The sequence below is a fragment of the Falco peregrinus genome, chromosome 3 (assembly GCF_023634155.1).
Source record: "Falco peregrinus isolate bFalPer1 chromosome 3, bFalPer1.pri, whole genome shotgun sequence".
NCBI classification, from domain to species: Eukaryota; Metazoa; Chordata; class Aves; order Falconiformes; family Falconidae; genus Falco; species Falco peregrinus.
Genome location: NC_073723.1, coordinates 42,129,734 through 42,147,723, shown reverse-complemented (window position 1 = coordinate 42,147,723; position 17,990 = coordinate 42,129,734). Strand labels below are relative to the sequence as shown.

Genomic DNA, 17,990 nt, shown 5'->3' with positions numbered 1-17,990 from the left:
AGGCCAAGAACATCCAGAAGGCCTAAAGGAGACAAAAAGCAATGTCAGTTTTAACAAGCAAGAATCTACTTTTTTGAAGTTTTTGGAAGTGAACCTGAAGTTCACATTTCAAGACTACTATGCTAAAGAATGAGGTTTACAAGAAACTGTTTGCCTTAGGGAAACTACTATCACAACCCTCAGACTCCAACAAGTCTTAAAGACCTCTAGAAGTACCTTTAAAGCTCTCTTAATTTGTTCCTCCACCCTTCATAATTTTGACGCCCCCTAACAACCAAATACCACATGCAAATTGATTTCGCGTCAAAGTACCAACTAGAAACTTCAAAAGTTTTCCCCTTTTGGCTTAAGGTACAATTTGAAAGCAAGGCACACAGAATCCATGAAGGTCTTATTAGAAACATCAGACATGAAACATGATTTTGCGTAGCAAGTATTTAATGTATGCAATTCCCTCAAAATTTCTGAGTTCCAATTTTCCAGTTTTATGGTCAGATGAGATAGATTCAGTTTCTCCACTTGTGCTTTATTGCTTACAATCAAGACACGCTATAGCTACTTCCACTGAGGCAGACTGGGCATATTACAGGGCACGCTGCCCCAGAATTCTCAAGCTATGCAAGTCCAAGTCTGTCAAGTCCACTTCAGGAGCTGTGAAACAAGTACTCAGGAATGGTGACTGCAATTAACCGAAACATATAATAAATTATACTGCAATAACTCTAAATAGTACTAAACAATTGTAGAATGGGAATGGATAGTTAATTGTCTTGAAGATTCTGTACTAGAAACATTTATTCTGTATAGTAAGCAACCAAACTGCAGAAGACACAGAATGCAGATTTATTATTTTGTTGGGTATAAACTCAACTATAATAACAGGTTTTAATTAAAAATATTTTATTTATCAGCTTGATTGCACATAATTACTCTTCTCAATCAATAAGCAGTCCAATATTTGGGTTAACTTGAAAGACTAATTTAGCAACTTCTTCTTAAGACTGAATTAAATCTCTAACTCATCCTCAAGTGAAATGGGTTGAATTACAGCCATTACAAAAGGGTACAGAGGAAACATTAACTGCTTATTAAACTGGATAATTAACTGGACAAAGCTTCACATTGAATACAATTATGAAAGACAGATAATGGAAAAAATCTTAAATTAAGATTTCTCCAGTTGTAGCAAAGGGCACAGTAAGTCAGTTTTAAGAAGTTGTAGCTTTTAAATATTTTTTCATAAAAATATATATAGGAGAAATCAAACTATTTCCTAACAGAGGTGAAACAAAGCAAAGCAGTTAGAATAAAGGAATGTTTCTCATAACTTGATCAATTTATCTAATAAATTCCCTCTTCACAGAGCATTAAATGACTCCTGAAACAAACACAACGACACATTGTAAGAACCTCCCACCCTCTAAAATCAGACAAGTTTTCAAAGAAAGTCCAATGCACACTAGTTCTCCAAGATACGTACACTTTAAAAGTACAGACAGGAGTTTAACAGCGCTACTCAAATCAACTCTTTCTATGACCATACACGCTCCCTCCTAGTTTTCAAGTGCTAAAGCTGTATCTCAAAAAGGTTTTTTGTTCCTTGTAAGAGATTTCTAACCAACAAACAATAAGACTCTGCAACGTTTCCAATTAGTTCAGTTTTGTTTTAATGATATGGGGCAATTCTTAAGAGCAGACATTGTGTAGCTAATAACTACAACGAGAGGTTTATTGGCATGGTCTTGGAATCCCAATTTGAACTGTAAATTTGAACCAAGGCAATTAACTGAAAAGCCAGAGTATCTGAAAATGCATACTAGATTTTTACTTCAATTTTGCAATATTTCTTCAAGGACTTGGAAAAAGTGTAGCTGGTAGAAGAGTATATATCACCAAGATTACAAAAAATGGAAGGAAATAATACATTGCAACAGTGATCCTCATTAAGTGAAGCTATTTCATCACAATAAATGTTTAAAAAAGTGTCAATGTTATTTAAAAAGTGTTGTAACCCCCCCCAAGTATTTGAAGACAGATAAACCTTTTTCCTTATTCAAAATGGCTTTTAAAAAGTTTCTCAAAACAACAGCAATAATCAAAAAACATGAACTGTATTTTCTTTAATCCGTAACATCTCTAGTGCTGAAGGGCCATCCATGTAAAAAGCAGATTCTTTGGGGACATTAGTCAATTAACTTAATAAAACCCAGTTTTACGAGGATTTATCCTTCCTGCTACGAGGTGAGTCTGCTCCATTTGAGGTCACTGTTCCATTTATTCCGTTTTCTAGAAAAAAAGAAGAAAACATTTTTCAAATACAATGAGACGCTTTATATTTCACCGCATTTTTGTAGGTCCTGTACAAACAAACTTTTAACTTCTTTTCTGATGCATCTTCTTTGTTAAACCCTGTCACTATCATTCATAATGCAACAGTATAATTAAGATTTTATGAAGTGCAAAATGTAAAGCTTACTACACTAAAGTCCTGTTTCCTGACATGGTCAGAAACTGAAATGTGTGCATTATGTACATCTAGACTGAAAATCAAGACCAGCTATAACATTTTAGGAGATACTCTCTCAAAAAGTAACACAATATGTAGACTGTCCTGTGAAATTCTGGAGACACACAGCATATACATAATTCCCTGGTATAGGTCTTAATTGTTTATCCCACCTATTTCATGTTTTAATTCTTGCTAAAATTGCACTCTTTCACTTACCTTTACAAGCTATCCGTATATATATGAAATCTTTAAATACACCTACATAATTTTTTAAATATATACTTCAGCAGATAGAATTCACTTACATTCTGATGAAGATATTTACATAGATAAGATGGACAGAAGTAAAACACTAGTTAGATTTGAGATGAGTACGAGAGTACACGGAAAGAGTTCAGGCACAAGACCAGGCACCTACCTAAGAATAAAAACAAGCAAGAACGTGCTAACAGCTTCAACTCTCTACTTCTATCCCACTTCTGGAACTCAAAGGTCTCAAGAATTTTAATTTGTTCAAGCACCACAGTAACAATCTGATGGCAAACATTTGCCCTAGAACAGTAACCCACAATCTGTAGATTTATAATAAACACAACTTACAGCAAAATGAAGCAACACGGTACCATTGTGAATTAAAAGTATCCCCTTTATTCAGTGTCACCACAACCCAAGGAAGGAGAGGTGTTGCCTGACAGTTACTATATTTGTAAAACAGATCTGAAGAGCAGAGTGCATAGCCAGCTGTAATGCTTGCTGCTTAACACCTCTGCTCCAACTTAGAGTATCATTCTGACTTCAAGCAACTGTTGCTGGGTTTTTTTTGTACAAGTAACTGGTTAAAAGAATGTTTTCCATATGCAGATGTGTTGCAGATCACCCATGTGGCCAATCTACAAGAACAGCTGTTGATGTCCCTCTCTCATATGCTCCCATTTATGCAAACAAGCAAAACCAATAACATACATGAGAAGGAGACCAGACACAGGCCCAATTAGTCACATAGTCACATTAGTCACATTAGTCAAAGTCTATCCAACATATCTGGTGGTAAATGACACCACCATTTTAAACCCACATAAGGTGGTCTTTGGATACTTTTATCCAAAAACATATACATATATATATTGTGTTATGCTTAAATCAAGCAGCTTACAAACAATGAGCTAGACCAACGCCAGCTAACTAAAATAAAATTTATTCTATGAGTAATTGAATAAATGAAATAAAGTTAAGTCAAAACAAGTGAAAGTAAAACAAGACTCAGCATGTGCCTGGGTGCCACACCTACATCTCACCAGTTCTACTGTCGTTTCTTGCTTTTGGCACAGTCTAAAAGTAACATGTTTTATTGTGCCCTGGCTCCCAAAAATCCATCCAACCACACAAAAAAAAACCAAAACAAAAAACCACCAACAAAAAAAAGACTGTTTAAAACAGTTTAATTGCATATGTAACTCTTTCAAAAACATTGTCTTGCTGCATCCTGTGCAAGTGCTCCGAACAGACATCGTCACAGGAACTTTCAAAACAGAAGAATTTGAAATACTAACCTTTCAGATTTAAAAGTTCTTTTATTTCCATTTAAAATCAGCTGTAAAATTCTCCAGTCTTTAAGACTTATATAGCTCAGTTATTTTGCGAATTAAACCACAATTCCAATGAACTGACTGTTTCACTATTCATTTACCACTTGCAGGTCTCCACTGAAGTTGGGTGAAAACCAGCAAATTCACCAAATTACATGAATGACATAGTTTAACAGATATTAAAAAGCTACTACACTTTTGACTCACTGATTAAAATACCACTTATGTTTTAAAAATATTTGTCACAGAAGACTTTAATTCCACAAAAACCACAGTAAGACGCAACGAACATGAAGCTCTGATTCAGTAGTATATCTACATGGGAAACTACCTTCACTCAATTAGAAGAGTCCAAGTGCATTTTCTGACAAAAACAAAACACCCTAACACCAGACAAAAGCCAAGCTGTGATAATTAAAGATGATCAAAAACACTACAGGAATAGTCTAAAGCATGTGATTTTAATAAAGAAATTTGGTGGAAGGAAAAAAAAATAAATCACTGAACTGATCTCTGACCATAAATCTCAGTTCTCAGTGCAAATGGTCTTCACACACATTACATTCAGTATATAAAAAAGTGAAACAGATTGGTGGCAATACATGATTGGTAGCAAGGGATCACATTGAACTAAGCTTTTGAAATTATTTCAGCAGTTTCAAAAAAGCGCAGAAGTTATTCAAGATAGCAATTAAATACACAGAAGTTTAATTGTGGTACCAAACAGAAATACTGAAGTGTGGGTTTGGTTTTTTTTTTAATGGAGCATGTAAGTTTCCTTGTAGGAAAAAGCATTCAGTTCTCTTTCATACCCTTTCCATAACAAGAATGTGACAATCAAGAAGTCAAACTTGGGAGTCATCAGTTCATTTCCAAATGCTTCTACAGAGGTTTAGAGTAGCAAGTAGTTATTACCTCCCCGTTAAACGTAGTATAAAAATCCCATTTTTAGAAAAGAACAGTCCAATATAAGCCTATTTACTGGATGGAAAAAGCACCTCCTTGCCTTAAAACATCAGAATTTAGTGGCCATGAAAAACAAGCTTGAAATTCATTGCAAGAAAAATTTACTAGTAATTGATTATGTGAACAGATCTAAAAACGTGTGTTTCCTTTTTATAAGGGAACAAAACACAAGCATGACACATTTTGCTCAAGTAATAAAATCAGACATAATAACAGTCTTACGTTGCATTAGCTAAAGCAATGGTAACACCTTCCTCCATTCAATTAGAAGAGAAAACTCAATACATAGTTGATTTTTTGTCTAATTAACCCCCCTCATCAACGACATGTTTCTGTAACTGAGTCATCTCACTTGTAAGTTAAACATTTTTTTTTTTAAACATAATGCCAAAGAAACAAGGCTCTTTATTACCTAAAATGCTTTTTGAGAAGTCAAGGCAACAGAAAAACTGAAAACACAAACCTCTTTCTTTTCTGGAGGTCTTTCCTTTAGCTGTTACGGATTTCTTTTTCACTGACTGAGGCTGAGAAGAAGAATGCTCTCTCCATCTCCGAAGCTGGAAATTAATGAACTTCCACATCATAAATGCTTGAGTCATGCAAATAGAGGCCAGCACACTGATTCTAGAAACAAAACACAAGTACAGGTTTATCAGTAGATTAATCTCATGTAAATAGAAAAGGCAAGTAGAACATCACCTCAGATCATTTTTGTTCTATGTCAGACTGCCTTTTTACTCAAGATTCTTTGAACACATAGTGACTCCTTCTAAATAACATGGATTTGTAGAAGTTGTTTTCTTCGGGCTGTTTTGGCTTGGGTTTTTTGTTTGTTTGGTTGGGTTTTTTTGACTCCCTCACCCCCACGCAATATCCATTTCTAAGCCATGCAAGAGTTAGCTCACATAGGGTGACTGGGCCTAGCACAGCTTAACAAAACTACATGTACAGTAAGAGTGAGGTCTTTGACCCTCCATCAAAACTGGGAAGTACTAGATTTCTTTCCTGCTTTCTCCTTCCTCAGTATACTCTCCAGGTACCAGGTAGTAACAACTGAAAATGGTTTAAGAGAGTCTTGCAGTTCCAAGTATCAATTCTGCAGGGCAATGCTGACATTGTCAATGTTTTAACAACTTCCTTTCCTGGATTTAATTAATAAAAAGTCCAGGTGGTTGGCTGAACATTCTGCATCACATAGCAAAAATATGAACTGTAATGAAGGCAGAGAAAGAGGTAGGAATCTTCAACCAGGACCAAAGATGCTCTGGGCATAATGCCTTGATCTCTATAGATAAACTCAGAGCAATTATATTTAGAATTCAATTAACTAGCTCTAAAACATTTGAAAGTAATCTCTGCAATTGGATATTCCTTTTAATCCTGTTTTTCCTGACAAAAGAAAGTATCCAAGTAACCAGTTAGATTTTTCAGCTGTAAACTGTAAATTCTTCAATTAATTTCACCATGCCTTACAAGTCTGTTACATAAGCTATTCCTATTGATCCCATCAGTTGCATGAAAACATCTAACCATTCAGAACTATTAGCATTAATATATACTATTTATATTGTGTATTTAACACAGGTTTACGGCTCATACTCAAGAACTCTTTCAAGTTTACTATACCTAACAGCCAGGATATTAAAGTTTCCGGTACTGAAATTCAGCTGCTGATCTTCTGCTCTTGCCAGTCCAAAGCCAAAAGTGAGGACTGAGAGAATCAAGGTGAGAAGCCTTCCCAAAACAAAAAGAACTGCCCACAATGAAAATCTACAAAGAAAAACACCAAAAACACTAAATCAACACAACCCGAGTACTAGCAATGCCAATGTTTACTCTTCACCATGTGAATTCACTTGAAATTTAATAACTTACCTAAATTCATTATTTTCACCTATCCTAAACTAGTCTTGTATTTTTAGCATTCACAGAAACTAAGAAGCAAAAAGGTCCTGCATTACAGTCTTTTTTTTTTTTTTTACAAACCAAAAGTATGTTCTGAAAACTAATTTCAACTCAATGGAAAGTGCTTTCTATTATATTAGAGCATAAGCATGTTATTAATTCCTATAGAACTGGTTATATTAGCAAACTATGCTGTTGCTTTCTCTACAAGCCTTTTTATTTTTGTAAACATTAGTACATAGTGTAAGATTTTACTTCATTTTATACCACTACTTAAATAGGCAAATAAGGTAAAAAAAAAAGTTATGAGATATAAATATTAAAAATACTATGGAGAACTGTGGCCTCTAAGGAAACACTGTTTATTTCTTGTAATTTTTGTTTTCAAAATTCCTTGTAATTTTGGTTTCTGGTTAGTTAAATACACAAGTCTTTGAGACAAAAATTACATGAATTTAAAAGACAAAGACTACTTACCCTTTCTGGTATTTTTCATCACTGAAGTAGAAAAGACGAGATATGTGGAAAAGAAATTCAACGAAATAATGCAATACAAGAAGAACAAGTCCAAGGTGGGTCAGACTATCAAAACAAATAAAACAAACATTCAGACATTTTGTCAGATGTTTAAGACAGAGAATTTGGAATTCAGAATTCTCTGAAGTCAGCAAAAGTTTACAACTGACTTACTTCAGGAGATAGGCTCCAGCAATATGAAAGAGATAAAGTCCAATGTAAACAATCTGGCGAAAGATATCTTCCTATTAAGAAGAAAAAACTAGTTATGTGTTATACACAATGTTATACATTATTGTACAATGTTACATATTATTACAAACTCTAGTTCTCTAGTCTTGGATATTCTTGGTTTATCAGCTACCTTCTGGCACTGAATTACTCTAAATCATCTAATTCCAGACATAACTTATTGCTCACTTACCAATAGTATCCAGTATCTTACACATATGCTCTTGTGAGAAAATGAAAACATCAAAAAGATGCTTTTTAAAAGGGCCCATTTTTATTTGATATGACTACCGTGATTTTGTACTAGCTATTACAATATTTATTTGCTATGTATCATCAGATAACTTCCTACAGTTCCACATGTCTGCTGCCCATCAGATTCTGTCACATTGCTGCAGAAATAAAATAGCAGTCTATGAACCAAAATGAAAAGGTTTCCAAGTGTTGACATCTATTTTAGAAATTCAAGATCATCCAAGATTCTGGCACTATTGCGGGCAAATACAGAGAATAACGCTGTTAACCAGTCATGCTAAGCCACATGGTCACATTTCAAGTTAAATTGAACATTCCATAGAGATGAAACAATAAAGATGAAAAGACATAAATTCAAGTATAGACAGCACATTGAAAGCAGAAGGTGCCAGCTGTGAACAGAAGAATCACTAAAGTATGCTAGATCACAATAAAAATATGTATTGGAGTGGTATGCAGAGTACATTCAGTTGTGCTTAAGAAACTACTACTTTTTGGAAAGGCTCCCTAAAGTTCAAGCAAAGGGCTTCAGCTTTACCTTGTATACATGTAATTAAAAAAAAAGGCCTAAAAATTTAATCTTGTAAGATCTATGCAATACTTCGTCTCAATGCCATCAAAAGCATGAAATCAAACACCTGTGACAACAGCAAATACCACACACATACACAAAGCAAGAAAACAGAGAGAAGGATGTACTCTAAATGATCAGTAAGAAAACAAAAAATTAGTTCTGACAAATTAGAGAATAGTCAGTACAAACGTTCAGTTTCTTCAAGTACAACCAGGATGAGCCTTTTGGACTTCATCTTCAGACCTGAGGTAGCATTTAAACAGCCCGTGCTGCCTACTTAGACAAACTGTCAGAGACTGCAGGCCTACTGGAATAACGCAGGTGGAGGCATACAACTACTACACAGATAGGCGAGTTAAGAACTTTTCTTGTCTATGTCAGCAGTACAGACAACTAGACCTGAGTAAAAGAAGCCAGTTCCTTCAAGAGAAGCCAAGATGGCAGAGGCTGAACTTGCTAAATGAAATGAACTATCATTCTTAGTTCAAATGTCAGAGGCCAAAATTCCAAGCAGTGACTCAGTAAAACACTACCATTTCAATACACAGCACTTCTGCCACTTCCCACAGCTTTCTAGAAGTTATGCTAAAAAACATCTACACTTAGATATTAAGTCAAATTCAAGAGATATCACTAGCACAACATGGGAACATCAGCTGCAAAACATTAGTTTATACTGCATCTGATCAGCATGAAAACAAAGCATCTCATAACTATTTTCCCAGGCCTCTCCCAGGACATAGGGAACAAAGACCTATGGTTACATAGCATTTATGTTCCATTTTCTTGAACACAGCCGAACTCTGGCAGCAGAGACAGAGCCTAGTCACAGAGCAACAACTGTCACAGAATGGTTTGGGTTGGAAGGGACCTTAAAGATCATCTAGTTCCAACCCCCTGCCATGGGCAGGGACACCTTCCACCAGACCAGGTTGCTCAAAGCCCCATCCAGCCTGGCTTTGAACACCTCCAGGGATGGGGCATCCACAGCCTCTCTGGGCAACCTGTTCCAGTGTCTCACCACCCTCATCACAAATAATTTCTTCCCATCTAATCCAAATCCACCCTCTTTCAGATTAAAATCATTGTCCCTTGTCCTGACGCTACAGGCCCTGATAAAAAGTCTTTCTCCATCTTTCTTATATGCTGTCTTCAGATATTGAGAGGCCACAGGAAGGTGTCCCCAGAGCCTTCTCTTCTTCAGGCTGAACAACCCCAACTCTTTCAGCCTTTCCAGCCCTCTGATCATTTTTTTGGCTCTCCTCTGGACCCACTCAAACAGATCCATGTCTTTCTTGCGCTGGCAACCGCAGGGCTGGACACAGTACTCCACGTGGGATCTCACCAGCGTGGAGTAGAGGGGCAGAATCACCTCCTTCAACCTGCTGGCCATGTTTCTTTCTATCCAGCCCAGGATACAACTGGTTTTCTGGGCTGCGAGTGCGCACTGCTGGCTCATGCCCAATTTTGCATCTCCCAGTAATCCTCAAGTCCTCCTCTGCAGGGCTGCACTCAATCCCTTCAATCCCCAGCCTGTACTGATGTTGGGGATTCTCATGATCCAGGTGCAGGACCTTGCACGTGGCCCTGCAGAACTTCATGAGGTTCACATGAACCCAAGCTTCAAGCCTGTCAAGATCCCTCTGGATCACATCCCTTTCCTCAAGCAAATCAACTGCACCACTCAGCTTGGTGTCATCTGCAAACTTGCTGAGGGTGCACTCAATCCCACTACGTCACTGATGAAGATATTAAATAGCATTGGTCCCAGTACAGACCCTCAAAGAACACCACTTGTTACTGGTTTTCACTTGGGATGCTGCACCACTGACTAACTCTTTCGAAGCAGTGATCCAGCCAGTTCCTTATCCATCAAATCCATCTCTTTCCTGTTTAGAGGCAAGAAAGCTGTGGTGGACCATTATCAAAAAGCCTTAGCAGAAATTCAGGTAGATGCCATCAGTAGCTCTTCCCTCATCCACCGATGCAGTCACTTCACTGGTGAAGCCACATTGAAGAGTTTAAAACAGACAAGTTTAAAAAAGCAACTGCATATGCAAAATGAGCCCAAGCAAAAACATGTAAAGAGACTACTTAAATCAGTGCAGGAAGGCAGAAAGTGTGCTACAAAATGTCTATGGTAAATTTGGTGTTTTGAGAACCCCAAGAGAAAACCCATAGGGGAAAAAGATGCTGTTAAAAACTGAGCATTGAAAAACATCTTACTACACAACCAACAAGAATATCTGCTGAGGACAGTGGTACTTAAAATCCCAGAGTTTGATATTCCTTAGGTTTACGAAATTATTCGTAATTCATGCTTATATTCTACACCTGTATCATGATTCATGAAGCAATTGTCATCTCAATGAGACTATTCTGACTACTAACTACAAGAAACAAAAATAACAGTCTGAAAAGAAAACCTCACATTCATTTGCTCAAGGGAAAATTCTTTCAGTAGATGAGAAACACCAGTAATTTTTATTTACACAGCGGATACATAGCAATTTTACTGCTATTAGAAATACAGGATTTAACTGAAAAGAAAAAACCATCTACCTTCTCACATGGACATTTGAGCACCCAAAATTCCATCAGGAAAAGTGGGTAACAAGTAAGAACAGGATGAGAAATCTAGGGTAACACATTACTTGAAGTCCAAAATAAATTCACTGTTTCACTGTTTGAGTTGCTTGCTTTGGAGTTCTTTTGATTTACATTTCAAACTTACCTTTTTAGTTTTCTGGAAGTACAATTCTGGAAAAGCATGAAACCAGTATGCCAACTGTAAGATGTAGAAAAACTTCATTTGAAACCTGTACAATACAGCAAGAATTGAAGAGTATTACTTTTTATTAATGAACTTAAAACATGTCAGAAGCTTTCCAGTGAACACATTTAATCACTGTCTCTAAAGAAAGAAAAATACAGATCCTTCCTGCCAGCCAACTCAAAAGTAAGATTTTTAAAGAAATCAAAACCAGTAAGATATATAAAGCTTGCAAAAACTTGACTCTTATTATAATACCCTACAAAAAGAAAACTCTGTATGCTACAAACTGACAGAGAATCAAGTTCCTCCATAAATATGAGCAAAAATACTTTCGTGACCAATACAGTTTAACAGGCTACTTATTCTACACAGATTGTACGTGACACACGGTAAGTTTAAAACACTCCCTCCTTTCCCCAACAATCCTCTAAGGAAGAGGCCTTACGGAATCAGAGTGTGCGGATAGTCCCTCCACAGAGAGGTTGGGTCTGATATATAGTTCTCCTAAAAAAAAAAACAAACCACAAACAAAAAAAAAAATAAAGCCTCAAAGATGATGCTTCCTCGGCATAAACAATGAACGATCATACATATGTGTATGTATTTATGTAAATACATATGTGTAGATACAAACATGCAACACATCTACACACACAAGTAAAAGCTGCAGATCAATGTATTTCCTTTTTAAAAAAAAATATCAAACCCCAAACCAACAAAAAGCACTCCCCCACCCAACTTCAAAACAAAAGCCAAACCCCAAAACCAAAAGACAGCTGTATTGGCTTAGAAAAATCAAAAGCAACCAAACAAATCAAGCATTCACTCAAAATTAAGAGTGCCCTTATGAGATGCAGATTATTTCAGTATCACTACAGCCCTAAGTCTTTCGTTGCAAACTTCTGACAAGCTTTGAGCTTAACTAAGAGAAGGAAATTTTTTCAGGAGTCATTATGTTAAGGAAAAAAAACCAAACAAAACCCCTACACTTCCCCTTTTTTTGAAACTAAGCTCATATACGTACAGCCACTAGCAAAGAGCATGTCACCTGAAAGCACACAGTCGTCTGAGCCTCTGGCAATCTGCCCAGACACCTACTCCCTAGGCTGCCAAAATGCTATGTATTTTTTTAATATATAGTTTATGTTAATATGCCAACACAGAAAAACTACAGAGAATGCAATACCATAATAGAAGTTTTACCTTATTCAGTTGTCAGTAAATCAACTGAGCAACAGTAACACTATTGGACTTTATACTCAGTTACGACTACAACCTACAAAGAATCCCTAACCTTGTCCCCACTTTAAAAACCAGCTAAAACCAGAAAAATAAGCTGAAAACTTATTTATCATCATCGTAAGTGAAGTTTTTGAAATTTCATAATACAAACAGAAGAGAAAGCATACTTACAGAGACAAGAATACTTGTTCCCCAAACACAGGAGAAAAGGTAGAATGCACTAAGTTGCCCAGACTCGTTGAACTTGCTATGCTTTGTTTTTGAAAAGTGCATTTTCCTGTTTATTTTCTGAAATGAAAGTCCATTGTTATTTAGACGCTGTAGTACTTAACATTTACCTGTTAACTGCATTAGAACATCTAAAGGTTTCAACGTATGTTTTAACAATTCAAAGCTTTAATGCAAAAGTTTACTTTTAAGTTACTCTAATTAAAATCTGACAATTATTTTGATGAAAGGACTTAATATCTTGTACTTACATCCAGTACGTACTCCTGAATTATAGCATGTATGATTATTGCTACAAGCATGTAGAAGAAAATCGTAGCCAAGTCTTTGATGCCATAGTGATAGAGAGAGATCGTTTCTGCAGATTGTTCTTCTAAAAAACAGAATAAACTGTTAAGCACCAATACAGTTTAATGGCTACGTAAGTTTGTTTCTCAAAGTGCAACCTTTCAGACGGAAGTAGTTTGTAGTCAGCTAGACAAAGAGAAGGGTAAATTAATCTGCCATCATGAGCTAGGTCACTGAATTGTTTACAGTCATCTCTATCACATCACAAACTAAATGTGATTCTGGAAAGATGTACTATAAAAATGAAAACGTAAGTGCACTTCTCCAAATGCACTGAAAGGGGACAATAAAATTATGTTAAACTGTCATCCCACTTTGACTAGTAAAGGTTGTCACTTGCAAAACCAGAGTAAGAATTAACGTGGACTTATCTACCAGTCAGATGGTAGTTTAGCCCTGATGATGAATCCAGTAGAATAGAAACATCGTTCCTAACCTAATTAATTAAAATGGAGTTTTACTAAAAATAAAGCAAAGTTCTTGAAAATTGCTGCAGAGCTATTCAAATTGACAAATTCACTTACTCTCAGTCTACAAAGTACTACACACTAATGTCTGAATACACTGTCTCCTAACTAAACTCCTGTAAGATACATACCTGTGGCAGGAATGGTAACATTATACTGAAGTGTAACAAAAATGACAGCTGCTTTTGCTGTAATCTGAAAGAGAAAAAATAAAAGTGCTATAAATTCTCACAGAAATAAACTGTATTAAACTGAATACATTTGCCCATACTTCCAGCACTTTTCCCAAGCACATTTGACCCCTCCCATAAAATTGATCAACTCGCACTATCACACTACTTCACCTCACTTTCCAAAGGCAGAACACATTGTGTGATGTCTATTGGTTTGTTTACAGAATACCTAATCTTCTGAATGAAATGCTCCTCAAAAATGCCACTTACAAATAGTCTTTTCTAAATTAAAACAAAACCACATGCTGCAATATTTTTCTCCAGTCCATACTGTACTAATACATTAACAGAATGTACAATATCGTATAATTCCTAGACCATAATGCACGCAGCAATGGCCGACGATAAACTTAAATTTAAAACTATTTTTTAACTTGACAAAATGTGAAGGTCAGTATCATGTTTATAAATCTCTGGGTGATTTTGAAAACAGGGACAGGAAAGGAGAAAAGGCATGAAGAACGAAGAACCATTTCAGGCCAGCAGCATACCAACTCAATGCAACTGGCATTCGTTTGCCCCTGGGGATCCTGTGGCAAGAAGTGTAAAACAAAAGAAATGAAATCTAGCAGTAGGGGTATTACCCCATTAAGATGGACAGTAAGAAAAAGAAGCAAGAATAAATGGGATCTGTGCATGTGTAAGTCTGTTTTAAAGGCTTTTTTTTGGGGTGATGGTGATACTATAAAAACCCCAATAAATGAGCAGGAGTACAAGTTCTTATCTATGAATAAACATAGATTAATCTTTAACACCTTTGTTGAATCCCAACATGAATCAATACGTCTTAACAGACAAGGAAAAATAACCATGCTTTATAATATTTACAGTCTAATCGTTTCTCATTGCTATAAAAAACGTAGCAACCTTGTTGCATCTATAGGACCAACAAAACCAAAAAAACCCACAGTCTTGGAAAGATACTTTGAGTATCTGAAGATAACAATTAGGTTACTACCAGCATTTATTACCATTCACAAGAAAAAAGGTTTATTTATTTTTATAACTAATACTTTGTAAACAAACTCTAGATTTTCCAGGAATCCCTGAATACACAGTGGACTGTTCACTTCATGTGACTTCAGGGAATCCAACTAGTTTTGCCTGAATTAGTGAAGTTGCCTAGGGCTCCCTATTCATCAGGGAGCCTTCAGGGGTCAATTCAAAAGGTTAGTCAGTTCTGAATTGCCCTTTGAAGGCTCTGTCAGCTACTCAGTCCTAATTCAGTTGCACAAGTCAGGCAGTATAAACACCTTACCATACCAACACAAACCACAGCAAATGATTTCCAAGACCCTATACCAAAGCATGTAAAAAACTGCAACAATCTTCTCGGCCATGCCACATCTGTACCGACAAAGGCATATGGCCCCTCCATGCTGGGACAGAAAACACCCTGGATTAAAAAAAATGGAAACAAAAGACTTCAGCACATCCAGTCCTCCTAAAACTTCCAACCCTACCAGTAATACTGTAAATACAGTAAGCCAGATGTAGACATTGAAGGTAATGGTTTAAGTCCCATCTCTTTAAATTCAATCCCCAGAAAACCACCATATATGGCCTGTCTCTGTGATTTTTGATAGTAAACCCAAACATAACGGTTTCCTGGGTCTGCCCTGTTTCTGCTTTCCATATACATCTTTTTTTTTCTTAACTCCACTGCCTCCAGCGCTGAGCAGTATCAACAGCTGGACAAAATCGTTCTGAAAGCCATCCATTTAATAGAAAGGCCTTCAACTCTAAACAAATGGCTAAAATACCAAAAAAGTCTGGAACATTTAGCCAACAAAAACGGAAGCGTCTTGCTTTGACGGGACACCACTGAGAGCATTTTGGAAGTCACACAGGTAAGTTGGCTTTTCAGTTCCCTCGGAAGGCAGCCAAGAGCCCCAAATGGCCCGTGTTAGATCCCCGGCACCCAACGCGGGCCCAGGGCGAGGGCCCGGCCTGCCGGCGCGCCCCAGCAAGCGGGGCCGGAGCTCCCTTCGGTGCCGTCAAACCCGGCCGCAGCCGGCCCCATCGCCGGCGGGGCGGGGGGCGCAGCCCAGGTGCCAGCCGGGACACGGGGACCGGCCCCGCACACACTTGCAGCCCCGAGCGGCGGCCGTGCGCGCACGCACCGCCCGCTGCCCGCCCCCGCCGCGCGGGCCGACGGGAGCCGTAGTGCCGGCGGGCCCGGCCGGGCCGCGCACACAAAGAGCGGGGATCGCCCGCCGCAGCTGGGCCTCGCCCCCCCGCGGCGCCAGCGCGGCCGCACACTCCTCCCCCGGCCGCCGCGCTCCGACTGCCACGTAACCCGGCCGCCAGCAGGAACCGCCCGCCGCCGCCGGAGGAAGCGCGCCGCCCCGCTCCCCGTCCCCTCGGCTGCCGGGGGGTGCCGCGGGCACGGCCTCCCTTCGCGGGCGGCGAGCGCGGACGGCAGCCGCGCGGTACCGGCTGCCAGCGGGCTGCGCCTCGCCGGGCCGGCGCGGGGAACAGGGCGGGCTCCGAGGGGCCGGGCCCGGCCGGGCGAGGCTGAGCCGCGGGGAAGCCGCTCGCGTTGGCTCCTGCGGCCGTGCGCGGGGTCGGCGGGGCCGGGGGCCGTGCGGCCCGCGGAGGGCGTGGGCCGGCGGGCAGGTGCGCCGGGAGGGACCCACGCTGGCCCCGGGGCAGCCGCGGCGACCCGCCGCCGCCCACCCGCCCAGCCTCCCGCGGCGCATCGGGACCCACGCGCCCTCCCCGCCCAGCACCGACAGCCCCCGGCGACGGCGGGGGAGACGCGGAACGAAGCCCCCGGGGCGAGGGCGCTGGCGCCGCCTCACCTCGAACATAAGCCCCAGCAGGAAGATCATGGCCATGCAGGACACGATGTCCGCATGGTTCTGCACGACGAACTCGTGGCTCAGCACCGGCGGGTTCTTGTTGCTCTTCTTGCGGATCGCCATGGCGGGCCGGGAGCTGGGCGCCGCCGCCGCCTCCCCGCTGCCAGCACAGCTCCTCTCGCCGCGGCCAGGAAGAGGCGGAGGGGGCGGGGGCGGCCGCGCAGCCGAGGAATGGCAGCCGCCGCTTCGCTTCGCTCGGCCTCACCCCGCCCCGCCGCCGCCAGCAGCGCCCCTGCCGGCCGGCGGGGCCTCAACCGGCACCGGCCCCCGGGGCGGCGCGGGGCAGCGCCCGGCAGTTCAAACCCACCAACGGCGGCGCGCCCGGCGCCTCCCCGCCCCCGGAGGCCGCCCCGGGGGGCGGTGCGGGCCGCGGCCCGTCAGCGGGGCCGAGCCGAGCCCGGCCGAGGGGCGGTGCTGCGCGCCCGGTGCCGGAGGTAGCCCGGAGCGTGGCTCGGGCGCCCGCTCAGCTTCCCTCTCCCACCCGGGCAGCGGCGGCAGAAAATGGCGGCGCGTCCCGCCGGGGTAGCGAAGGAGGCCGCGCGTTTCGGCGCAAGCGGGGCCCGCGCCCTGCCCGGGCCGCGGCCGGCCGGAGCGGGCTGCCTGCGCTCCCCCCCGCAGCCAGGTTCACCTGCAGTTCCTCTCGCCTCCCCCTGGGGCTCTGGCTACCTGCTGCTACCTGCTGCTGGCCTGGAGGCCGGAGGGCGCAGCGCGGCCGCGCTCGCCGGGTGCCTGAGGGCCAAGGCTGAGGCGCTGCCGCCACCGTGCCGGCAACGGCCGGGAGTAACACGCGTTATCCCAGTATCAGGAACGAGGAATCCAATGGCAAGAAAGCAGAAGGGAAGGAAAACTAACTGGGAAGTACAGAAAGAGCAGGCGTTAGAAGGGAGGCGACGTGCAGCCAAACCCCAACCCAGTCACAGTAGGCTGTTACCGGGTGTAAACGGACAGACGGGGAGCTCTGAGAAACAACGCCGACGGAGGAAACACCCGGGCCGAACTGAGCTGTCCTTAAACCCCTCCAAATTCATGTAACTTTTATTAAAGCTTTGCCTGACAGCCATTCCCAGCGGTTATATGGAGAAGAAGGATCAAGAAAAGAAAATTTATGGCTGAAGTTGAGCATGGGCAGAAAGGCTTTTGCTGCCAGCAGCTAATGAATACAGGGTCAGAGATTAATATGCAACTATTTGGGATGGCTTTGCCTTGCCAGAATCGAGTGTGCACCAAATGCACCGTATGAGCTGTTTTTAATAGGCTGGTTTCTTCCTACCATATGGAGCAGCGAGTGGC

The 17,990-nt window shown here is 41.0% G+C and overlaps 1 protein-coding gene across 1 annotated transcript; it reads right to left on the bottom strand.

The window, feature by feature from the left end:
• Positions 1–420: 420 nt before the first annotated feature.
• On the bottom strand, positions 421–16,916 carry TRAM1 (translocation associated membrane protein 1). Its single transcript, XM_055801001.1, has 11 exons — positions 16,641–16,916; positions 13,735–13,798; positions 13,040–13,161; positions 12,732–12,848; positions 11,764–11,822; positions 11,277–11,361; positions 7,657–7,727; positions 7,444–7,548; positions 6,688–6,831; positions 5,525–5,685; positions 421–2,286 (listed from the first exon to the last, which is right to left on the bottom strand). Exons 1-11 carry the CDS (start codon positions 16,761–16,763, stop codon positions 2,213–2,215), a joined length of 1,125 nt encoding a protein of 374 aa, XP_055656976.1. The 5' UTR covers positions 16,764–16,916; the 3' UTR covers positions 421–2,212.
• Between the last annotated feature and the right edge of the window lie 1,074 nt (positions 16,917–17,990).

What these genes read in the sequence shown, in the direction of transcription:
- TRAM1 (XM_055801001.1), bottom strand. Translation starts at nt 16,763, where the DNA reads ATGGCGATCCGCAAGAAGAGCAACAAGAACCCGCCGGTGCTGAGCCAC. An exon ending in TGTTACCATTCCTGCCACAG is followed by an intron (nt 13,162 to 13,734) that starts GTATGTATCTTA and finishes TCTGTTTTTTAG; the next exon opens with AAGAACAATCTGCAGAAACG. An exon ending in TATCCGCACACTCTGATTCC is followed by an intron (nt 11,362 to 11,763) that starts GTAAGGCCTCTT and finishes TGTATTGTACAG; the next exon opens with GTTTCAAATGAAGTTTTTCT.